Genomic DNA, 24,225 nt, shown 5'->3' on the forward strand with positions numbered 1-24,225 from the left:
TTTGTTGTTGACTTTAAAATGTTACCTATCAGAGCCCCTCTCCATGGAGAAGTGGGGCATTCCCTGGAGAACCCAGCCCCATGCATGGCCTCCTTCTCGAAGGATGGGAACAATAAAGAAACTCCCAATAGAAGACTGTGAGCGCCCCAGGTAAATCTCTTTGCTCGGCTGAAAACCTAGAAACAAAATGTAAAGCCCTGCTTGGATAAATAAAATTTAGGAAGTTTGCCTATTTTTAATTAAAATCTACAGCTCCCATTCCCTCCATACTTTTCCCGCTCCTTGTTCGGTAGCTTTGATTTTATAAGCAAAATGTGACTTTTTATAAAGCACAAAATCTAACTGTGCTGGAAGCTCTCTCACCAACAGGCCCCCAATAGGCCCCCTATTCATCCTAATTTGTCTGCTTTGGGTGCCCCGGGGAGTGACAGACTCTGGGGAGAAGGGTGAAGTCATCCTCAGACTGAGAATGGAACCCAATTCAGCAGGAAAGCTCACCCCCAGCCTCCCCACCACACACCCACCAGCACCAGAGAGAGGTGGACACACCAGGTTCCCAGAGCACCCAACCACACCCCTGCCTTTGCACTGACCCCTGCCATCCACTCAAATCAGTTAAAAGAATGCCTCCATTTTTTTTCTTTTTTTAAATCAGAGTGGAGAAGCAGAGAATAAGGAACCTGGGAGGAGAGGGGCTGGGGTCAAGGTCTCTCTAGCAGGGGAATACCTGTGGGGACAAGCAAAATTAAGGTCATTCATCTCCCCAGCTCTCAGACTGGCTTATTCTCAGCTGCTTCCTGCCTTCTTAAAAGACTCTTTGCACAAAAGTTGGGTGTTCCCAAACCCTCTCCCTAAAAAAAAAAAATTCTGAATCTATACAAGACTTTTCTAACTGTGCAGCATCCTACCCAGAAAGCAAAAAAATAGTGAAAGGATAGACTACGTTTAAAATGAAATAACATAACTTGTCTGTAACTGCACCCAACCCTTCTAAAAGGGTTTTCTTCACAAAACCAATCAGTTTAAACATCCCAAGACTCCCATTCTGCCTTTTCGACTGCTGGTCTTCCTCTGTCCCGTGAAATGCTGAAACGGGGCAAAGGGAAATGGAGGTCAGGCTAAGGTGTGTCCGTCAGGCCAGAAGAACTGCCCCCAACCCAATTCACACAAGCTTTCAGATTCCCTGCTGGATTCCCAACTTGACAAGCGCCTGACACCCCAACTACCACCTCCTCCCCATCCTTTGAAGATGGGTCTCCCAGTCTCTCTGCTCCCAGGAGCCAGATGTGGGTCCCTGTGCAGCAGCAAGGGTGACCTAGCTCTGTTCTCTGCAGTCTCCAAACCTCAATGGGGCCCCTCCCCACCCCCACTCTACACTCAGACCCACAGACTGTAAAGATTTTCGGCCCAATGTTACTGAGAGAGGGAGGTTCAAGTCAGATCCTTCACCTTCAGGCCACTGGCATTCCCAGATTGTCCCTGAGCACAAGACTGGCTGTGCCTCACTTGACCCTCATTAACCAGGACCCCTAAAAGTCCTAAATGAGGAGCCCAGCCCTGGGAAGTGTGAATCCCAGGTGGGATAACTTAGGCTGAAAGGCCTCCTTGTCTTTGCCACCTTCTGACACCCACAACACCCCTTAAAGAAACAATGGACCAGAAGAGTTGTTTTTTTGTTTGGTTTGGTTGATTTTTTTTTTTTTTTTTTTTTGGTCTTAGGAAACTGTCAAGTTATAGCAAACGCGTGAAATACAAAGACAGACCCCTGAAAGCACGAAGAAGGATCCAGAACCCTGCGGCTGAGGAAAGAAGCCAAAACCCCTCTCTCGGCCCAGACAACAGTTCACACCCTCCCAGCTTGAGCAGGACAAACGCTCTTCAAGAACGCGCATTTGCAGGAATTTTGACAACTCTTCCCAGCTCACTCCAAACTGCCCCCAGACATTGGAATGGAAAGCATGAGTGGGATTGGAAACTGAAAAATTACTGGCACTGGCGTGCACTCTGGCGGAGGAATAGGTGTGGGTGCTGGGGTACCCCTAGTCCCAGACTGGAGGTGGGGTGCAGACGGGAGCAGCAGCCGCAGACACCCCGCCTGTTGATGCCAAGCGAAATGGCCCTTCCACCAGCTTTCCCTCGGGACAGTCACGAGGCTGACCTCTCTGCCTTCCCTCCCAACGAGACGCAGGGAGATGCCAACCAGGTCCTTTTCCACCGTGGGGCTCTTAATAAAAACACTCTCCTTGAGAAAAACACACTCAACTCCCGATCTTTCGAGAGCTGAATTGGGTACGACTGTATCTGAGGAGAGGGTGATTGCCATGCTCAGCACTCGCCTAAAGTCACCTTCCCAAATGGGATTCCCACCCCTCCACCCGGGAAAACTGGGGTCTGCGACCAGGCTCAGGCCCTGCCGGGTCCCTCCTGGGCTCACTTTCCCCAAAGGCCCACTGCAGTCCCTGGACTGAGGCGTACCGGCGCATCTAGTCTCTCTCGTGCAAAACAGAAGCACCATCGCAACGCGGCCAGACTCCGGGCACCCACACCAGGACAGCCCCGGAAACAGGGTCCGGCTCAAAAAGCAGCTCCACACCCGCCTCGCGCCCTCCAACCCGCACGCCACGGCGCGACCCTGCCCCTTACCTGTGCCGGGGCCGCGCGGCACCGGGAGCGGGGCTCCGGCGCGGCTCTGCAGGCTGTGCAGCACCGGGGTCTCGAAGGGTCCGGCGGGCCAGGCGGGCGTCAGCGGGGCCCCTACGTAGGGCGAGTAGGCGCTCGGGTGGTGGTGGTGATGGTGGTGGTACGTCCCGTTCAGCGGCCGCGCGGCCGACAGCGAGCCATACTGGTGCTCGCGGCCGCCCATGGCCGCTAGGCCGCTGCCGCCCCCGCTCACGCCGCCCGCGGCCCCACCGCCGGCCGCCGCGTAGCCCCCGGGGTCCCGAGCCGCGCCGTTGGCTATGGGCGGACTGGGCGAGTAGGGAAAGCGCGCCGAGACGTGCGCCGCGGCTGAGCCGGCGCTGCCGGGCCCCGCCGCCCCGCCGGCCGCCGCGCCGCCTCCGCTGCCATACGGGGGGCTATCGGCCGAGGCCTGGGGCCAGCCAGGGTGCGCACCTGCGCCCCCCGCATGATTGGCGGGCCCACCGCCCGCCCCTTGTAGGTACGGCAGGCCGGGCAGCATGGAGCTCACGCGCGTGGTGGGGACGTAGACCGGGGAGCTCGCGGCGGCCGCGGCTGCAGCGGCGGCGGCCGCCGAGTGCACGAAGCCGCCGGGCGAGCCGTCGTAAGCTGCAGGCCCCTGGCTGGAGAGGGCGGCGAGGGTCTGGTACATCTCCTCCGGCTGCTCGGGCGCGAAAGGGCTCAGCTTGGCGCCGCGGCTGGACCACAACAGCTTGCTGGCGGTCGCGGCTTGGTCGAGGTCAGCGAAGAGCAGTAGGTCCTCCCAGCTCGACAGGGCGCCCGCGGGACCCGAGATCCCCGGCGCCGAAGGTCCGTGGGGAGCCCCGAAGGGATGCGAGGCGTAGGGACTGAGCAGCAGCGAGCGGGCCGTGGGTCCCGCCGCCGCCTCCGTGTCGAGCTGCGGCGTCCTGCAGTTGCTGGCGCCGCCGGGGCCGCGCTCCCCACCCCGAGAGCAGCAGGAGGAAGAGGAGGAGATGGGGGAAGGCGGCGTGGAGGGCTCCCGCGCTGGAAAGGCTCCGGAGTCGCTGGCGTCCGCAGGAGGCGCGGCCCCAAGGCGCTTCGGCAGGCACCAGCCGCCGTCAGTCAAGGCCATCCACGGTCCGGCGCCGCTGCAAGCTGACTTTCAGCTCCTGAGACTAGACGGGGAGGGAGACAGGGTCGAGAAAAGAAATTTTTAAAAGGACTTATCAAAGGGGCGGGCTGCACCGCGTCTCACCTCCACTCTTCTCTCCAGCTAATGAGATTCCTCAAAAATCCCATTTTCTGCTCCGGGTTCCAGGGGCGGGGAAGGAGCTTGGAGCCTGCGCAGCCGCCCCAGGGTCCTCCCAGGGCCAGGATACCCGCTCCTCCTCACCCGCAAGGCGTGGATCCCCTCTAGCTCCCTTCCCACCCCCGACGCAGCATCCTTCATCCGCGCGCGCCAGATCCCAGGGGTGACTGAGAGACTGGCCGAGGTTTTCCTTCCGCCCCAAAGTGGCTCCCTGCCGGCCAATGGCACACAAAGGAACTTTTTAAGGAGCCATGCGAGTCTGTGCTGCCTTATCCTGCCTCCGTACCGCGGTCGCTCGCCCAAAATGCCTCGGGGTGAGGGCTGCCCGCGTGAAAATCATTAGCGTAGGGAAGGCAACCTGTCCCCCGAAAACGAAACCGCCGCGTTCTCCCACTCGGGCTTTCCCAGAGCTTCCTGGACTGCGCTGACGAGACCGAACGCGAGCCCCGGAGTGAAATACAACCCAGCCTTGGGAAGGTGGGGCGCCAGGGCGGAGACCGGAGTCTCAGACCTTCGGGACACACAGCTGTGCGGGATGTCCGCGGGGCCGGAATCTCCTGCCCACCCCACGTCCCCGGCGCCACGCACCTTAGGTACCGCTCGCCTATGCAGCCGCCAGCGCGTGCGCTCACGCCGGCTGGCCCACGCCAGCCAGGCCACCCCGGCCCACCCCGCGGTCATCCCCAGCCACGGAAAAGCCAGACCGTTCTAGAATCGGACGTCGCGGGGTGGAGCGGAGTGCAGAGAAAAGGAGGGGAAAATGCAAGGGGGTGGGGTAGGGTGGGGGGACGTGAGACCGCCCCGGAGCCGAGGCCACCCCAAAGGGGAGAGCAGGAAGAATGACAGGGAGACTGGGAAGGGGTGGAGGAGGGAGGTGAACGCAGCCGGACTGGCCTTCTCGGGGCCGCTTCCTCAAATCGCTTCGGCTCATCGGAGATAACCATACTAAAATTAATACCCACACACAGACCCAGGGTAGATAGCAAGAAAGAATTCTCTGCCTGCCTGTCTGCCGGCTCCCGCCCCTTTGCGCCAAGATAACTCTGAGATAAGGCTGAGCGCAGATAAGCGCTTCGGGGAGAGGAAAAGACACCATAAGTTGGTCCGCGGTGTCCCGGGAACCTGGGAGCCTGCCGGGAATGGAGAAGGTAGACACCCCCGGAGCCGATCTCGGCCCGCAGAGGGCCGGAGAGCCGAGGCCAAGGGGCCTGCGACTAGGGAGGGGAGGTGCAGAGGAGGAAAGAGGGGAGTTGGGGCAAGAAAGGAAGCAGCCGAACCTCGGGTGGGAGCTGCGCATGGAGAACAGCCGTGGCGGAGGGTGCTCCCGAGCGCGGAGAGGCCGAGGGCGCCGGCAGGCGAGCGCGAGTCCGGGGTCTGCGCGGTGCTGCTGGTGAATAAAAAGGAGAGAGGAGGCGCCTCTTACTGCTCTGCCGGAAAACTGCAGCCTGCGCTCCTGATTGGACTCACCGAGCCCTAAACAAACAGCGCTCGCCGAAGGGTGCCAGGCTGTGGGTCGGAACTGCGTTCTGCGAGCAGCTGGGCGCTGGAGGTGAAGAGGAGGAGGAGGAGGGAGCGAGGGGAGGAGAGAAAAGAGGGTGGGGAGGGGACGCCGAGCGGCGGGGGGAGGGGAGCGCGCCGCCCCGGCAGACAATGAGCCCCGCGCAGCCTGCGGGTGTGGGCTGAGCCGCGAGCGCCGTCCTGGGAGCAGGAGGCCAGTCCATCCAGGGGGCGCCGATCCCGGGGACGCCGGGGGAGGGGCGGAGGTGGCAGAACGCCTGATCTGGCTGGCGACCCACACCCATTCCTCCGCCCTCAGTTACACGCGCGCTCAAGGGGGCGGGTTGCGGGGAGGGGAGGGCGATGGCGCGGGAGGAGTTGCCTATGCCCAACCCCGCGCAGCCACCGCAGCCGGAGCGACGCGCCAGCTCTGGAGTCAACGCTCCCTCCTAATAAGGGGGAGACCATGCTTTCCTCCGCCGGCCTTCCCCTCTCCTCTCGACCCAGTAAATGAGCTTTTTTGCTCCACAGTTGTGTGTGACCGACCTTAAACTCTCCCGATCTCTTCTCGAGGTCTTGGTGGCCGTCGGGCGTCTTGTCTCCTGGGATCTAAGAAAGAAAAAACTCGAATGTCCAACTCCCTATCTCTGTCCTACTAAATGTGCTAAATTCCTGGGAAGTTTCGGGAGGTTCCCATCTGCACTCCCCAGCTAACCTGAAACTTTTAATTCGGGGTCACGGTGCACGGAAAGGTTAGTCCCTGAAGTGCGCAGAGTGGAAAGGGGTTTCCACGCCAGTCGCTCCAGGAGGTGCTCTCCCAGTTTGGGTGTCCCGTTTGCTCTGAACTTTCCCTGGAGAACTTCAGGTAAGTCTCAGATAAGTCGTTGGCAAGAGGAGGGGGTCACCTTCCCCGGTCCCAGCGAGAAATACCTCTTCCCCACGCCCCCGCCTTCACATACACACCCCTTCTTCGCTCCCTCCAAATGGTTATCACAACTGTGTACAAACTGATACGGTCCTTGGCCGGCAGAGGGGCTGGAAATGAACGTCGCGGGGTTATCAGCGCCGATCTGTCAGCAGGGCGTCGCGGGGCCGCAGGTTCGTCCTCGGCAGGAGCCGTGATGTATGTCTCGCTCCCTTTCACGCGCAAAAAGGATTTTTTCCAACAGATGTGACCTCGGGAGGCTGTCGAGAGAGAGAGAGTTTTAACTAGGGCAAGAGGAGTTGTTTTGTGGGAATGGATTTTTACAATTTTTTTTTTTTAGGTAAATCGAAGTAAATGATTTTCTAAAGGTCAGTCTCCCTGAAGTGTGTGTGTGTCTTTGTGTATATGTGTGTGTGTTTCTAGCTGGAGAAGGGAGAGGCGCCTTAGCTGAGTTGAACCAGGTTAGGTAGAGGCTTAGTGAAATAGGGTTTCTAGAGATCATGAGACCTCCTGGCTAAATATATGTTTCCTCTAGATTTAACTGTGAACCTGTGAGTCTTAGGGTACAAGGGGACAGGGCCTGGCAGCCCGAGGGAGGAGGGAACCGCATGGAGAAAGTCGGCGATTCTTTTTTTTTTTCCCCCACATTCTTCGTTGTAAATTGCTGCTAAACACTTCTGAATTTCAGATTGCTACCGAGAAGGTCCATAAACCGTTCTCATCCAATTTAGTCACTTTTATTACATTCCTCTTTACCTCCCCCGACCACTGCGGCGGCTCCCAGTTTCAGCGCGGCCGCAATTCCGAAAGACTGAAGGCAGAAAACTCTGGAAAGGAGACTAGCGACTGGAGCAGGATCCAGGGGCTTTAAAATTTAACCTGGGTTCGATCGACTGCATCTACCCGAACAGATAACCCGGCGTCCGCCGTCCACTTAGCTCCGACCAGGGCTTCCAATGCCTTTCTTTTTTTTTTAACCTGAATTCTGACCTAATTTTTACGCAGACTGAGTTTTGCAAAAGCTCGTCTGTAAGCCGTTACAGAACGGTTGTGGGCATTTGATTTTCTTTGAGTCCAAGGGTTCTTGAATGTTTCTGAGGTCTGTTCTCAAAAGCAGTTTTCTTTTTTAAAATACATACTCAGTGAAGTGATTTCTAATGAAACCAAGTTAACAAATAAATCCTTTGGCTGGCTAAGTTGGGAATACAGGCTGTGAATGGCCTCCAAGTTTGAACCCAAAAAAGACTGAGCCCCCATCGCCCCCCCCCCCGCAAGAAACTGATTCCTGCTGTGTGTATTACTTTATATTTGCAATTACGGGGATGACCGTGTAAATTTCTTTGGACAACAGATGATCCCCAGAGACCTGCTTTTCCGGCCACTCCGCAGCAGCCGGGACAGGGTGCCCTGGCCCCCGCACGGCCGGGACAGAGGTGAGAGGCAGGACGCACACCAACTTCACTATGTGCGATTTCTAAGGCTCGAGAAAGGACCTGACATTTTACTCCCGTCCCCCGCCACCCCGCCCCAGAACTCCGATCGCGTTTGAGTATTGCTCAGAACAAAGGTGGGGGCAGGGAGGTAATTGTTTGCGCTCTTGCAAGGTCACAATTTTTTTTTAAAGACTAGTTTTCTTTTTCTTGCAAATTAACTAAGAAATAAAACTGTTTGACCCATGTAATTGATTTAGACAAAAAGCCAGATTGCCTGACCCTTCCATTTTGCAGTTTTCCCAACGCATCGACTTTGGCCCTGGGAACAACACCCCTGAGGAGCGGCGCATTTTCAAAGCCACCGTCCCAGGGGCCCCAGGCCCGGCGCTCTGAGCTTACTCTGAGAGCCCCAGCTGGTCCGGGAAAGTGGGGGATATTAGGGGGCGCAAAGGAAGAAGGGCACCGCAAGAGCTGGCCAAGGCCTCCGCAGTGCTCCAGGTAGACAGTCATGTCCCTAGAAGTTGTTTCTTTTCCTTTCTCTCTCCCCCTCCGCGGCCCCCCCCCCCACCCCCCCACCCCCCCCCCGCCTTTTCTTTTCCTAACGCCTCTCTCTTCCTTGGGGATTGGCTAATCTGGAACGAAATCGTTCCTCTCGGGATCATTTAGACCCGGGGAGTGGCCCCTCCGGAGCAAGCCTGCATCCCCGACCTGCCCTCCTCATCCCTGGAGGGGGGCTGGCTCCCGGGTGCGGCCTGTCCCCAGGGCTGATTTATTTGGGCCGCGCGCGCCACACCGCTCTTCGCCACTCGAATCCAGCCGAACCCAGCCGCCAATCGGGCGGGGGGGCGGGGGCCTGGCGGCCAAACGGGGAAGGGTGACGGGGGCAGGGGGGGCGGCCGTTGTGCGCCGCTTCCGGAGGAGCGGCGAGACCCGGAGAGGACGCGCAATCACCCCCGCAAACGGCAGCGCATCCTCTGTCATTTCACCGATCTCGGGTGCTCCAGCGACGTTTCAGGAAGAAAACGAATACATGCGATTTCTGACTTAACAGCATGGTTTTAATTCGAGAGGTTGTGTTTTTTTTTTTTCTTTTCTTTTTCTCTTTTTGGTTTTGGTTTTTATTTTTCAAACCAGATTTATGGGACCTTCTCGCTTGTACCATATTTCTTCCCGCCCCGGGGACGCTCTGGGCGAAGGACACGGGGTCACCTCGGCGCCCCCCTCCACCCCCACCAGCGCCCAGGCCCACTCGCCGGGTCGGGATGGCGCGTCCCCCCGACTCGACTCCACCGCTGTCACTCCGATGCAGGTCATCGCCCAGAGAGTCCTGACAGTGATGGTGACGGGGTTTGTTGTTTTGTTTTAATTCTCTAAAAGCCCGAAATACTGCTTAGAAACGTCAGGTGGCGGCGGCTGCGGAAGCGTGGGCCGCGCTCAGCCTGGAGGTGGCCCCACCGTGTGCCCTGCGCCCCCCAGCCCCCTGCCCGCCGCCGCATCCCGGGCTCCCGGCCCCAGGCGCTGGCGATCGCGGCCCCGCAGCCCCGCGCCGACCCCGCGCGCCGCCGGCGGCCGCCAGCACGGCGCGGAGGTGGGCGCGCGAAAGGTCACCGCGGTGGCATTCCTCTCCGCGCGCTGTTTACGTGACTTAATGTACTTCGTCCGCCGCGGGTAAGTTAGGGCCGCGATAAGGGGGTGGCCGGGGGAGGGTCGTTGTAAAAGCCCCACGCTGGGCGCCTTCCAGCCCTCCCCTCATCCATTAACCTTTTTACTTTCTTCTTCCCTCTCTCTTTTAAAGCTTGTTATCTAGGCCACCCAATGACCGACGAAAGATTTTCTCCCTCGCTGCTTCTCCCCAGGCTGCTTTAAACCAAATAAATTTAGCTATTAAGGGCCAAGATGTCTGACAAAAGATCGAAAGGTGTCTCTCCGTGGTCGCTTAAAGAAGCGAAGGAGAAGCTTGCGGCTCCATCTCGATAAAGACATTCCACACCGGCGCCGGCCTCCCTCCCCGCGGCCTGCTTGCGTCCCGACACCCTGACAGTCCCCACTTGGCGGCTCAGACCTCGGATGGGCCGGGCGGGACCTGCGGCCGCTGCCCGGCCAAAGAGTGCCAGGCCCTGGGGACCCGGGAGAGCCGGGGACTCCAGGCCTGAGCTGGACTCCCCAAACGTGCCCTCCCCCGCCCCCCGCACTAGACTGAAGACCTAAACCGAGCTCGTGCAAGCTAAGTCGCTTCAATCGTGTCCGACTCTTTTGTGACCCTTTGGACTGTGGCCCGCCAGGCTCCTCTGTCCATGGGATTCTCCAGGCAAGAATACTGGAGTGGGTTGTCAATTCCTCTTCCAGGGGATCTTCCGGACCCAGGGATCGAACACGGAGCTCACGCATTGCAGGCAGATTCTTTACCGTCTGTGCCCCCAGGGAAGCCCCAAATTAGCTCCCATTTGAATTATTTGCTGATGCTGAATTTACACTACAAAGCCAAACCACTCCTATCCTCTCGCCCACTTCTGCGGTTTTGCTGAGGGGCAGTGTTACACCGCATCAATGGTCCTCCGAAGCAGACCTGTTGAACCCCAGTCAGAATGTAGTGGGTGGAAGGCACCCGGCGTCTGCATCACACGGAGGCTAATGGGGAGGGTGTGGACGTCAGAAGGACAGTGTGCATGTGGGAAGCAACAATCCAAGTATTCAGGCATCCCCAAGTTGAGTTGGGTTATGAAGTGTAGTATATATTATTATTAATTACTGCTGTAATCACTGCCTAAAGCCTTGGACTGCCAGCCATGCTGAGGCCAGGCCCTGAGTGATGCCTTCCCCTTCACCAAAGGTGAAGCGAAGAATATCCAGTTTCCTGATCAAGGGCTGAAAACTGGGCTGTGCGTCAGATACTGTGTTTTCAGTTTCCTGCACTGAGTCGCTCCTCCATCCCCTAAGTGAATGAAGAATCCACACTTCAAGTCCACCTAAGCCTTTTCTAACCTCTTTGAAATGGGCTTCCCAGCTGTCTCAGCTGTAAAGAACCTGTCTGCCAATGCAGGAGGTTTGATCTCTGGGTGAGGGAGATTCCCTGGAGGATAAAATAGCAATCCACTCCAGTATTCTTGCCTGGGAAATCCCATGGACAGAGGAGCCTGGTGAACTACAGTCCATCGGTTCGCGAAAGAGTCAGACCTGACAGCCACCGACCACACATGCACCACTTTGAAATACGGCAAGGCAAGAAACTGGGGGTAGAAGCTGAGAATCCTCTTGGCTTCCCTGCTATGGGGCCTCTTCCCGCATTTTCTGCCTTTTCAATCTTCTCTTCTCTGGCAGCATTAGAGACAAGACTCAATTTCGAAAGGCCATTGAGCATCTTCAGCTTCTGTTTATCATCTCATAGTGGGCTCCAGGAATTAAAGATGCCTCTTTTTTTCTAGGGGCTTCCCTGGTGGCTTACATGGTAAAGCGTCTGCCTGCAATGCGGGAGACCCGGGTTCAATTCCTGGGTCAGGAAGATCCCCTGGAAAAGGAAATGGCAATCTGCTCCAGCACTCTTGCCTGGAAAATCCCATGGACGGAGGAGCCTGATAGGCTACAGTCCATAGGGTCTCAAAGAGTTGGACACGACTGAGCAACTTCACTTTCTTTCTTTTTTCTCATCTCTTCACTCAAATAAGGTGAACTCCACCTCATTTAATTCTGAGGTGAGGATCATTCACCTCATCTAATTCTGACCCTTCACCCAGCCTCCAGCAGTGGGAAAAATCAGACCATCAGACAGAAAGGGACCATTTATGTCTCAAAAAGATGAGAGAGATGCAGAAATTTCCATCCCACTAGACAGGTGAAACCTGGGCTTTCTCTGGGCTTTGCAGGTATCACTAGGTGATACCACAGGTGTTTAGGCGATGCCCTTTTCCCATACCACTGACCCGGAGCTGTCTCAGCCTAGAGACCTTTGTGACTGGTCTTCTGGTGGGGCAGGAGCCATTGGAGAAGCAGAAAAAGGAGATGATAGACACTTGGAAATTTGCTAAGTAACTTATGCTCCTCCATGATTCAATCAAAGGGGGAAAAAGTGCCCAATAAATTTTTTTTTAAGTATTGCATTTGCTACCCAGAAATACGACCTCTCCAGCTATGTTGCAAATATGCAGAGAATTAGGACCAAAAGGCTGTCTGCCCGTATGCAGTCCTCCAGTTTCCTGCCCTTGCCCAACAGTACTGAGTGTGCACCGCACAAAGAAGAACTCGGAGAGGCACCTACTGGTTCTGAAGTGTTTACAGTCTAGAAGGTTGGCACTCCTGTAGAGCCGGTTAGGCAAAGTACCACAAACAGCTTTCAAGATAGAGGGAGATGTCTGAGCCTTTTTTCTTTCTCTAGAAAAGTGTTCACGCTCAGATTTTCTTCTAGTCTTCATGATGAACATATGAAAAGGAGGGAGGGTGGTATTTGCTCTAGCTCACACACTGAGGGAATCCTGTGTGAGCCCAGGGAGCTCAGAGTCTGGGCCAGCCTTCCTGTTTGAGTCGTGACTCCACCCTTTCCTAGCTGAGTGACCAAGACAACTTGTCTGACCTCTCTGCCTCAGTTTCCTCATCTTTAAAATGGGGTTGAGAAAAGCACCTCCCTTACAGGATGGTTGAGAGGGTTACAAATGGTCTTATGTGTGAGGGGCTGAGGGGACCCAGCACATCAGAAGCGCTGGGTAATCATGAACTATTACCAATATCTGTATTGTAACAAACTCACACCTACTACATCAGATTTCAATTTAGGGGGTGACCCACCTATCCCCCTGAAGCTAAATTAGCTCCCAGAAAAGAACTCTGAGCACTCATTCAACTTTGAGACTTGCCATTCGCAAGGGTTTTTCTCTGTACAGCAGTGGGGACTTATTTATCTCATAATGGTAGGAAAGGAAGGGTGGATGATACAAGCATAGATCTACTTGCTTTTGTTTCCTTTGAAGAAGAGCAATTCCTTGTCGCCCTTGCAAATGCCAGCAGCAGACTACTGGACAAAGATCGTAATCTTGAGCCTTGTCCTCTGCTCCAAGAACTTCAATCCTCAGCAACATTGCCTCCCTAAAAGCTTCTTTCTGGCCGGAGATAGGAGCAAATCAACAGCTGGGGCCGTGAAGGAAGGCATACTTGAGGATGGGCATTACATATAAGGGGTGGGGGGAGAACTAATTAAATTGACCTGGTCATTCACTACGCTCATGCTTTTTACCTTTCAATTTTGTATTCCTGTTTATGCAGACTTACTCCACATTAATCACATTTTGTTAAGGAATAAAAATAAATAAATAAAGATCTATGATTGAGAAGCTAGGGGCCTCAATATTGATAGAGGAAAATCTAGATCATTCCAGACTTTTTTCCAACTGATTTCCTTTCTTTATGTTTTTCTTTTTCTTATAGCATCCCATCTTCTAAAACAAGACCTAAAGCTCAATAATGAAAACTTAAAAAAAAGAATACTGTTTCCTAGATAAAAAGGGATTTGTTTTTCAGGAGGCAAGCTCTGGAGGGAACACAGAGGTCTTCCCTCTGTGCGGGTCTCCAGCCAGGTTTGTGCCTAGAGTCTGTTTTTCTCTTGTCTCTGACAGTCTTGATCTTCTCTCCTTTTGATTTACTGAATGCTGTCATTTCTCTGCTCTTTACGTTCACAATCACACATTCAAACCTGATAAAGTTCAAGACCCTGAAGAGTTGCAGCCTTCCCAGATTTACAGTCGGCTGCCCCCCAGCCCGGCCAGCAGTCCCCTGGCTGATTGAATCCTCATGGACAGAAGCTATGTGGGATCAACAGAGGGGAACAGCAGCACCCATGTCAGCTCTGTTAGTCAAGGCCAACCTTGATAGCTTCCTTCCCCCGAAAAGTGATGTCAACCTTCTCTCATTTTATTTCTAACTTTCAATTTGTAACCTGCCTGTGCAGGAACAGAAATGGTAACCTGCAAATTTTACAGTTGGTGAGAATTAGATGTAAAATCCTGGTCAACTTACATAATTTTCTTTATTTTCTTAAAATCATTTATTTATTAAATATTAAAAATTAATATGAGATTTATTAATTATGAATAAATTATAATAATTTATTGACTTAAATAATAAATAATATTGTTGATATATATTTAATTATTATTTATTGTTTTAGTTGTGGCTCTCTGGATCTAGTTCCCAGACCAGGGATCAAACTTGGACCCCCTGCATTGAGAGCACAAAGTCTTATCCACTGGACCACCAGGAAAGTCTCTCCATGGTTTTCCTGGATCTATGGAAGAGCCTTATGATCGAGGGCAAGCCACTTAACCTCACAGTGCCTCAGTTGCTCCATCCATAAAATGGTAGAAATATTACTTTCTACACACATTAATCACAAATCAGTGACTAGAGTCCTCTTCCCTGTGCTTAGTTCTGTTAGAGCCCCAGGAAGCCCACTAGCATGTATCTGATCTGGCTGTTTGGCTTCTGCCAGGCTAAATACAAACCTCCTAGTTAATCTAAATACTATACCAATGTGCTAAATGAAAGGAATGATTCATCTTCAGAGACAGAGCAGTTAAATCAGGCTCAAGTTTTCAAACTATTTAAAGGTTTTCCAATGGAAAATGTCATCTAAATACTCTATTCTTTGCCTACGAATATGTCATGTCAACTAAATTACAAAACAGTGACAAAAAGCAGTCCCTGACTATGAATGTCCTTATTTCCAATATGGTGACTCTACAGGGACTTCATATTTACTACATAAGTAAACATTTTACGTAGTTTAATGTTTTCATTTATCTCGACCTAGTTGGACTATAAAGGAGGCTGAGCACCAAAGAACTGATAACTTTCGAATTGTGACTCTAGAGAAGACTCCTGAGAGTCCCTTGGACAGCAAGGAGATCAAACCACTCAATCCTAAAGGAAACCAACCTTGAATATTCACTGGAAAAACTGATGCTGAAGCTGAAGCTCCAATACTTTGGCTGCCTGATGGGAAGAGCCGAAGCACTGGAAAAGACCCTGATGCTGGGAAAGATTGAAGGTGGGAGGAGAAGGGGACACAGAGGATGAGATGGTTGGATGACATCACCGACTGAATGGACATGAATTTGGGCAGACTCCTGGAGATAGTGGAGGACAGGGAAGCCTGGCGTGCTGCAGCCCATGGGGTTGAAAAGGGTCAGACACAGCTTACTGACTAAACAACAACAACGGTCAGAAGTTTATGAGTAAGGTAAGCAGAAATTTAGGTAGGTCTTTCTTTTTTTTAATCACTGTTCCAAATCCATGAATTGTAAAAGACATGATATTTTTTTCCCCTTTAAAGCTCATATTCTGAAAAAACCTAAACTCTCATAATAGAGGAAAATTATATTTACCTATTAGAGAAAGAAGCTGAATTATTGCCTATGTTCTTTCGAAGGCTTTTTTTTTTTAACCTATCCAGTCAAGAGACACCAATTAGAGTATATTATGATGTTGCTTTTCTTTCCTGATGGTAAGAATATTCGCTTCTATAGAGGTATCTAAAAATAGAAGCTTGACTTAGTGGATATCAAATAACTTTTTCTGGCTACTCCTAAGCTAGGTTACTGCTCTGTTTATAATCCCACAAATTAAAGACATGCAATTATCCAACAAAAACACTGGGAATATTACACCATTTTTTAAGACTGACAACCACATAGCCCATGCCCAGCCAGCTCTAGCCAAAAACCACAGTGTGGATCCACAAATAAAGCTGTCAACCTGTGCATTTCAAAGGCACCTTTCTGTAGAGAGCTCAGCTTGCTCTGGGCAGAAGTGAAAAAGTCTTCATGAGGAGAAAAGAGCCTACCCAGTGGTCGAGCTGGTGGGCCGGCAGCAGAATTCATCCACACCTGAGCACTATGGCTAGATGAAACTCTCACGTGGAGGTTGAGAGCTGGAGGTCTGAGCTTAAATCCCAGCTCAGCAGCTCACTCTCCTTGTGTGTCCTTATACAAGCTCCCCAATATCTCTTTTGGTGACTCTTCTCATCTGTAACAAAGAGAGTGGTAACAACAGTAGACTTGGGCTTCCCTGGTGGCTCAGTGGTAAAGAATCCACCAGTCAAAGCAGGAGACACGGGTTCAATCCCTGATCTGGGAAGATTCCCACATGCCTAGGAGCAACTAACCTTTGCACCACAATTACTGTATGGGTGCTCTAGAGTTTGGGAGCCACAACTACAGACGCCTGAACACCCTACGGCTTATGTTCCACAACACGAGAAGGCACCAGATTGAGAAGTCCACGAATCACAGCTAGAGAGTAGACCCCACTCGCCACAACTAGAGAAAAAGCCCACATGCAGTGATGAAGACCCAGCACAAGCCAAAAAATAAATTAATCAATTAAATTTTAAAAAAGAACAGTAGCCTCCTCCTCAAATAATTCTTACGAATGAGTTAATATTTATCAAATGCTTAGAAGAATGTCTGGCTCAACAGGCAGACTATTTGAGCCATTTGATAAATAAGGAAAAACACACATTTCCATTTCAGGCCACCTCTCTAGGAGAAGAGAGATGACGGGAGAAGGGAAGACATCTCAAGGTCTCAAAAAAGTTAGGTAGGAAGGTGATCAAAGGCAGAAAGAAAAGGTATGGGAAAAAGCCTATAGTATGTCAGACATTTCCTACTGGGGATTGTTTAAGGTCATAAACTCACTCTTTCTGTGTATAAAACCTTCCAACGTGCTGTCTTTACAATGATGAATGTGCCAATGTCTTGAGCAGTGAATGGGGTCATAGGTTCTCACCCAGCATATTGTGTTTATATCAGAGACAAAAGTGAAGGTTGCGGAGGCAGTAAAATTCTCAAGGTGCAAATATTTTAACAATGAGCAAGTGTAAAAAGTTCTTCCTGGCAAGTCAGTAACTTTTCTCACTCTAGGAAACCCTGCATGATGGCTAGAACGTGGCCTTGGGGTTACATCCTCCATTTTGTCCTGGTGAGTTTCCGCCGTGTCCGCAGTCATGACTGGTGTGACTCTGATGGTCGTGAGATCCATCCTAAAACCAGTGAAGGCTGTCAAGTATTTGTCCATCCATCACACAGTGGCCCTCTTCTTTCCACCCACCCCACCGCATTTCCACGATTATGGCTGCCTTCCTGACACTCAGGCAGTGCTGTGGTCACTGGGACACAAGGTGGGCCATAGGTGGCGAATCTTTACTGCATCCCTGTGCTGCTCTGGTCCATGAGACCTCGGGGGCTCGTATCATGTCTCTTTCATCTTCATATCCTCATGGACACACAGTGTCTAGCCAGACTGTTAAGTGTGATCACTTTGAAAGTTTTTTGTTGTCACTGGTGTTTGTTTTGTTTTTGGCTGCACTGAGTCTTCGTTGCTGCGCGTGGGCTTTCTCTAATTGTGGCGAGCAGGGGCTACTCTCTAATTGCGGTGTTGGGGCATCTCATTGCGGTGGCTTATCTCGTTGCAGAGCACGGGCTCAGTACTCATGGCACACCGGTGTAGGTGCCCCACGGCATTTAAATCTTCCTGGACCAGGGATCAAACTTGTGCCCCTGGTATTGGCAGGCAGATTCTTAACCACTGGACCCCCAGGGAAGTCCTGAAAGTTTTAAGCTACCACGCTGTAAGCCCAAATAGTGAATTCCAACATTATTGAGCGCAGATCTTTCTACGCTAATGATCTCTTTATTTGAAGAGATAAAATTCCTTGAAAATTCTTTTCTTTCTCTCTCTCTTATATCCTCCTAAATAGAATTCTCAACCAGAAGTATGAACATCAACTTTTGGAGAGGATTCTATATTGAAAAATGCTGATTATCAAATGATATCTTTATAAGCCACTGTCTGATCCAATAATCTTAATACAAACAAATCCCAACTATAGCCTATGCAAATTCTCTAATCCCAAGCATCGTATCGTTGGTCCTTATAGGAGCCACCATGAGGCCGATACTGCAGCAGACATATTCCTTTATTTTCCAGACTCCATCTCAGTTTTTATGGGCTTTATATTTCACTACATTCTACTACTTCCAACTTCTAAATACTTTCCACATTTTTTCCTCTTAATTCAACCACTTAAGAATATTATATTGTCTGTGTTCAGAATTCTTTTTTGGCCAATAATTTATTAAGCCAATTAGAAAGAGAACTTTAAAAGGAGAATCAATGGTGAACAGTCAGCAAGAATGTGTTAAGCAACACCAGCATCCCCAACACCATGAACACGAAGTGAGGTGTAAAATCCGTTGAGTACTAGTCACATGCTCCTCCTTTGTTTTCATCATTCTAATGTTAACAAACAAATGTCAGTCTTGAGAATAACTGCCTTTTACCAGTAGTTGGCAATCCACTCCAGCACTCTTGCCTGGAAAATCCCATGGACGGAGGAGCCTGATAGGCTACAGTCCATGGGGTCGCAAAGAGTCGGACACGACTGAGCGACTTCAATTTCACTTTCACTTTCACCAGTAGTTATAATGAAGGAACAGATTTATAACTGTCATCTGCCAAAAAGAAACAAGGGTCCCTTCTGAAGGATTCATTGGAATTCAATGTCAAACTTTTTTACCTACGTTTTCTGTCCTGAGGTTCAGGGCAGTGTAGATGTCTCTTCAATTGTCAAGATATGCCTAGTGTGAGAGCTGGTGACCTACCTGGAGAAAACCAGCCACCATCCACACCATGGTCCTCCCTCCCTGGAAGCCCCCAGATACGTGGGAAACAGGGCAAGACAAACTAAGAAAATGAAGTCCCAACATCCTCACACAACACCACGAAAGATGGAGCTCCTTACTAGAACACCATTGATAAAGTTCCTCCCTACAGTATCCTTTCCTAAAAGAATTGTCAGCATAAAATGTCCCACCCAGTTAGAAGCACCCCAGATAGATTCACAGCACGATTGCAGACCCATATCGGATCAACTATACTTCTGTAACACACCATTGAGAGCAAACATCAGTGCCTGCGTGCCACAACCGCTGAAGCCCGAGCTCTCTAGAGCCTGTGCTCCCCAGAAGGAGAAGCCACCACATTTTCTCTTATTTGCTTCATCTCTCACACTGATGCAGGAATCATGGGCTGGTCATGAGGAAGAGGCGAAGGAAGAATTCTGTCCCGCTCCCTCCCTCCATATACCAAACCAAGGGCTCACTGAAGTGATGTTAGCTCTGGGCATGATTCTAAGGAACTCATTCAGGAGAGAGAAGCTGCACCATACAATTATTCTCCTACCTACAGAACAACTGCTAGGCCACATGCAGGGGTCCTGGTGTACCCCTTTGTAGGCGAGGTGGCTCAGATAGTAAAGAACCTGCCTGCAATACAGGAGAACCTCCACTTCAATCCCTGTTTTGGGAAGATCCCCTGGAGAAGGAATGACTACCCACTCAGATAATCTCATCTGGAGAATCTCATTGAACAGTGGAGCCTGGCGGGCTGTAGTGCGTGGGGTGACAAAGTCAGACAAGACGGAGCAACTAACACCCCTTGGGGAGGTCCTGGCCCTATGTAGCAAGCGACAACAGAGCAGAGAAAAAGACTGATGGACAGGGAAGAGTTATTCCAGTCCATATCCTCTGAACTTCAAGAAGGAAAATGAGGTGACGTCTTTAAATCAAGATATGTAGGGAAAGCCCAAAGCAATGCTATGAAATAGGTCGTATTATCTCCAGTCTCTCGTTCCCAGTGCTGTGAAATCAACAAGAACTCTCATCAGTTACCCCACACTCAATCCTTCCTTTCTTCCCTTTCCCAACAGCCCACCCCAAACAAGTAGACACCAGGCTGATCTAAGTTAAGCTACTGGGAGTTCATGGGCTAATAACAACCAGCCCATCAGAGGAGACATACTTTTGTTTCCATGGAGACTTTGTATAGTACGGTTTCTATAAGGTGAGACTGGTGGAATTTCATGCTCATTGGCATCCTTGGGGGAAAGATTTTGGAGGAAGCTCTCCTAGTAATATTTAATTCAGGTAGGTCATCACCCATGATTCCAAGCATGGATCTTTCATTTCAAGTCATTCTATGAGCTCACTTGATCACTTGTTTTTCAATCTATAACTTAACTATTGAGCTCAAAGTTTGGGGTTTTTTTGTTTGTTTGTTTGCTTTTTAGATTTTTTAAAAAGAGAACTTTTAATTTAAACTGGAAAAGGAAATGGCACTGCACTGCAGTATTCTTGCCTGGGAAATCCCATGGACAGCAGAGCCTGGCGGGCTACAGTCCAAGAGGCTGCAAAGGAGTTGACTTAGTGACTTAAACACTTAGTGACTAAACAACAAAAATAGTTTAAACATGGCTTTTTACAAATTTCATTTATTTACTTATTATTTATTTTGGCTGCGGTAGGTCTTCCTTGTGGTTCAGGCTTCTCTATTTGTGGTGCTTGAGCCCTAGAGCACGCAAAATCAGTAGTAGTAGCAACGTGTGGGCTTGGTTTAGGCATGTGGGATCTAGTTCCCCCACCAGGGCTTGAACCCAGGCCCCTGCAGGGGGAGCACAGAGTCTTATCCACTGCACCACCAGGAAGTCCCTGAACCTAAAATATTATGAACCATTACATTTTTGTGTTGAAACCATCTAAAGATGACAAATACCTCTATTCTTAGAAAAAAGTCCCTGCTTTGACTAACCCATGGGTGGAAAAGGGGAAAATTACTATTTGCTTTTGCTTAGAAACGTGAGCCTGTTTCAGTCCTCAGGTTTTCATAAAACTGACAAATCGAAAAATGGGTTTGCTGTAGGAAATAAGGTGTTCTGTATATACATATCTAGAGGCAAGATGTGAGCACTGTACTAGAGTTTCAAAAGTGGTTAAAATAATGACAGCAAATTCTCAACTGCTGTGAAAATGAACAAGATAGAACTTGCTAAAGGCCAGTGAACAACTGTCAGATGCCTTATTATTCAAGAATGCTGCCCTATTACAAGGACTCACTTCTACTTACTTTAAAATGAACCCATTAAAAAAGAATCAAGAAAGCTAGGAAATGCCTTAAACCTCATCTAATATTATACTCTCATGAGAAACCTGAGACCCAGAGGATCCCCCAAAGTCCATTGGTAAATTGCTTATTTGAATGTTGGAGCATATATTCTCGTAGAAATAATGTGATAAATGATGGTTAGAACCCAAAATGCCACCCCTCCCCTCATCATTATACAGTATTGTGTACTTGAACATTAATTGTTTCTAATATTGTTCACTTGCCAGTGTGTACTGTTTAAACTACATTCTTGGTTAATATGCATAACTGACTACAATTCCTAACATGTCAGAAGGAAGACACAGCCCTTAGAGACGGGCCATATGGTGGCTAGATATGAGACACTTCCAACCCTCTCTAAAGCTCCCTAGATGCAGAAACTCCTCTCTAACTGAATTGAGCAGTGAGAACATTCATGTGTTGATGTAACTGAGGTTCAGAGTCACTTGAATCCAGGAGTTCCTGCCCCTGAACCAATGACCTTATCTTGGGAATGGAATGGGCCAATCGGGTTAAGCTAATCAAGCTTGAGAACATCTTCCCTCAAAGTCCACAGGTGAGAATGATGTAAACTAAGACAAAAATGTGGGCCCATTGAGTTGGGTGAAGGGGGAAATGGATAGATAAGCAACAATAGCTACTAAACTATCTTTCCTCTATGACCCCAGCCCCAGCTGCTGAAGGAAGTTATTATATGGCTGGTGGAGCTAAGCAAGGTTAGCAGGGCCAGGCACATGACCGTCAGTCAGTCAGTTCAATCGCTCAGTCGTGTCAGACTCTTTGCCACCCCATGGACCACAGCACAACAGGCCTCCCTGTCCATCACCAATTGCTCAAACTCATGCCCATTGAGTCGGTGATGCCATCCAACCATTTCATCCCCTGTCGTCCCCTTCTCTTACCACCTTCAATCTTTCCCATCATCAGGGTCTTTTCCAATGAGTCAGATCTTTGCATCAGGTGGCCAAAGTATTGGAGCTTTGCATCAGTCCTTCCAATGAATATTCAGGACTGATCTCCTTTAGGATGGACTGGTTGGATCTCCTTGCAGTCTAAGGAACTCTCAAGAGTCTTCTCTAACACCACAGTTCAAAAGCATCAATTCTTTGATGCTCAGCTTTCTTTATAGTCCAACTCTCACATCCATACATGACTACGGAAAGAACCATAGCCTTGACTAGATGGACCTTTATTGGCAAAGTCATGTCTCTGCTTTTTCCCCCACACAAGTGTGGGGAAATGAAAATATTCTACTCCATTTGCTCCATCTTGGGGTACCCTCTACTCCCATCCTCAAGGAGCCCCAGGCCATAAGTCCTTACTCTGTCCCAGATCCCAGCCCCTAGACCTTCACTCTACCTTAGAATTTTAGGATCTACCACCACCACTAGAAAGAAAAATACCAATGGAAAAATTATATCTTTTCCTACATCATTTAAAAGTGGTTACATCTTCCATCTTCCTCTTCATTCCACTTCATTGTAGAAGGGAAACTCAATTCAGCTTACCCTTTGTCCCCTGACAAAGTGGCTTAGGCACCCATTGACTGATCAGTGTGCTTGGGGACAAAACTGTGGTGGCTTTTTTTTAAAGTTATTTTATTTTATTTTTGGTTATGCTGGGTCTGTGAGAGTTGGACTATAAAAAAAGCTGAGCACCGAAAAACTGATGCTTTTGAACTGTACTGTTGGAGAAGACTCTTGAGAGTCCCTTGAACTGCAAGGAGATCCAACCAGTCCATCCTAAAGGAGATCAGTCCTGGGGGTTCATTGTAAGGACTGATGTTGAGGCTGAAACTCCAGTACTTTGGCCACCTCATGTGAAGAGTTGACTCATTGGAAAAGACCCTGATGCTGGGAGGGATTGGGGACAGGAGGAGAAGGAGATGACAGAGGATGAGATGGCTGGATGGCATCACCGACTCAATGGACATGAGTTTGAGTAGACTCCAGGAGCTGGTGGTGGACAGGGAGGCCTAGCGTGCTGTGGTTCATGGGGTCGCAAAGAGTTGGACATGACTGAGTGACTGAACTGAACTGATGCTGGGTCTTGGCTGCTGTGCATGGGTTTCTCTAGTTGTAAGTGAGGACTACTCTCTAGTTGTGGTACTTGGGCTTCTGGGTGGCTTCTCTTGTGGAGCATGGGCTCTAGAGCTCATGGACTTAGTTGCTGTGCGGCATGTGGAATTTTCCCAGACTAGGGATGGAACCCATGTCCCCTGCATTGACAGACAGATTCCTATCCAGTGTACCACCAGGAAAGTCCGGTGGCTTTTACAAAACATACATTTATTTATTTGGCTGTTCGGGGCTTAGTTGCAGCATGGAGGATCTTTGGTTGTGGCATTCAAACTCTTAATTGTGGCGTGTGGGATCTAGTTCCCCAAGCAAGGATCAAACCCAGGCCTTCTGCATTTGGAGCATGGAGTCCTAGCCACTGGACCACGAGAGAAGTCCCTGTGATGGCTTCGAATCCACTTTTTAATAATCTATCTGTAGTCAATTGGGTACTAAAAATTGCAAGGTCAACATGAGACCATCTAAAGAAATATAGAAAGTGGGATTAATGCTTCTTTCCCAATAACCTCATGTTAATAAAGCTACATATACCCAACTCTTTGCAGAGTATCCTTTTTTTGACTAACGCTGGGTACAGTGTTCATCCCTGAGCCATGAAGCTATAAAATAGAATAAATAGGCTTGTGATTGGAAAATAGTCTGGGACTGGATTTGCAACAATCAGTGAAAACACAGGAGTAAAACAGAGAAAGGGTCAGTTACTCGGGCTTCTCAGAGAAATTGTCCCACATAAAGACTGATTTCAATCTCACTCCACTGTACTCAAAAAATCCCACTTTCTAAAATGGTGGTTTCCCACTGCAGGACTGGCTCGGAGCCCAGGCTCTGTGTCTCTAGAGCTTTCCACCGAGTTCCAAGTAATGCAGTCTTTGCTTGACTGGAAGTGGAAGGCTGGAAATAAATTGTCCCATTAAGTGTTCAATGGAAAAGAGTCTGTTGTATTGCAATAATAATAATTTAGCTGTCTAGTATGGCTTACTGTCACATTAAATGCTGGCTTCATAATGAGATGTACAGGTGCCGTATTTAGAAACTGACTTACCTGCCGTAGATCCTGAGCAAAGTTGACACCTGTTCTATGTCTCGGAGGTGCAGTATGCAGTTCCCGAAAAAGACAAGAACCAGAATGGAATTTTCTTTCTGATCACGGCAAATAACTCCTGGAAGTTTTGGCTTTTATCATATATTATTTTTGAAAATGAAGTTTCTGTTTCTGAGTGAAACACATATATTCTGCGGAGTAGAAGTGAATTCCCCCTGACCTTCCATCCCCCCAGCATAGAAGATCTTACTTCTCCAGCTAGGGACTGAACCCACACCCCCTGTATTGGAAGGTGGAGTTGTATCCACTGGACCAGGGAAGTC

General features: G+C 49.9%; 1 protein-coding gene across 1 annotated transcript in view; it reads right to left on the reverse strand.

Moving 5' to 3' along the window:
• The window catches only part of GATA6 (GATA binding protein 6), a 30,940-nt gene extending 25,650 nt beyond the window's left edge, over positions 1-5,290 (reverse strand). Inside the window, exons 1-2 of the mRNA XM_052660532.1 lie at positions 5,224-5,290; positions 2,644-3,812 (exon numbers count right to left, since the gene is read on the reverse strand). Of these exons, the coding sequence (XP_052516492.1) occupies positions 2,644-3,769 (1,126 nt within the window). The 5' untranslated portion in view covers positions 3,770-3,812; positions 5,224-5,290. The remainder of the gene's footprint in view (positions 1-2,643; positions 3,813-5,223) is intronic.
• Between the last annotated feature and the right edge of the window lie 18,935 nt (positions 5,291-24,225).

The sequence above is a fragment of the Budorcas taxicolor genome, chromosome 22, assembly GCF_023091745.1.
Source record: "Budorcas taxicolor isolate Tak-1 chromosome 22, Takin1.1, whole genome shotgun sequence".
NCBI classification, from domain to species: domain Eukaryota; kingdom Metazoa; phylum Chordata; class Mammalia; order Artiodactyla; family Bovidae; genus Budorcas; species Budorcas taxicolor.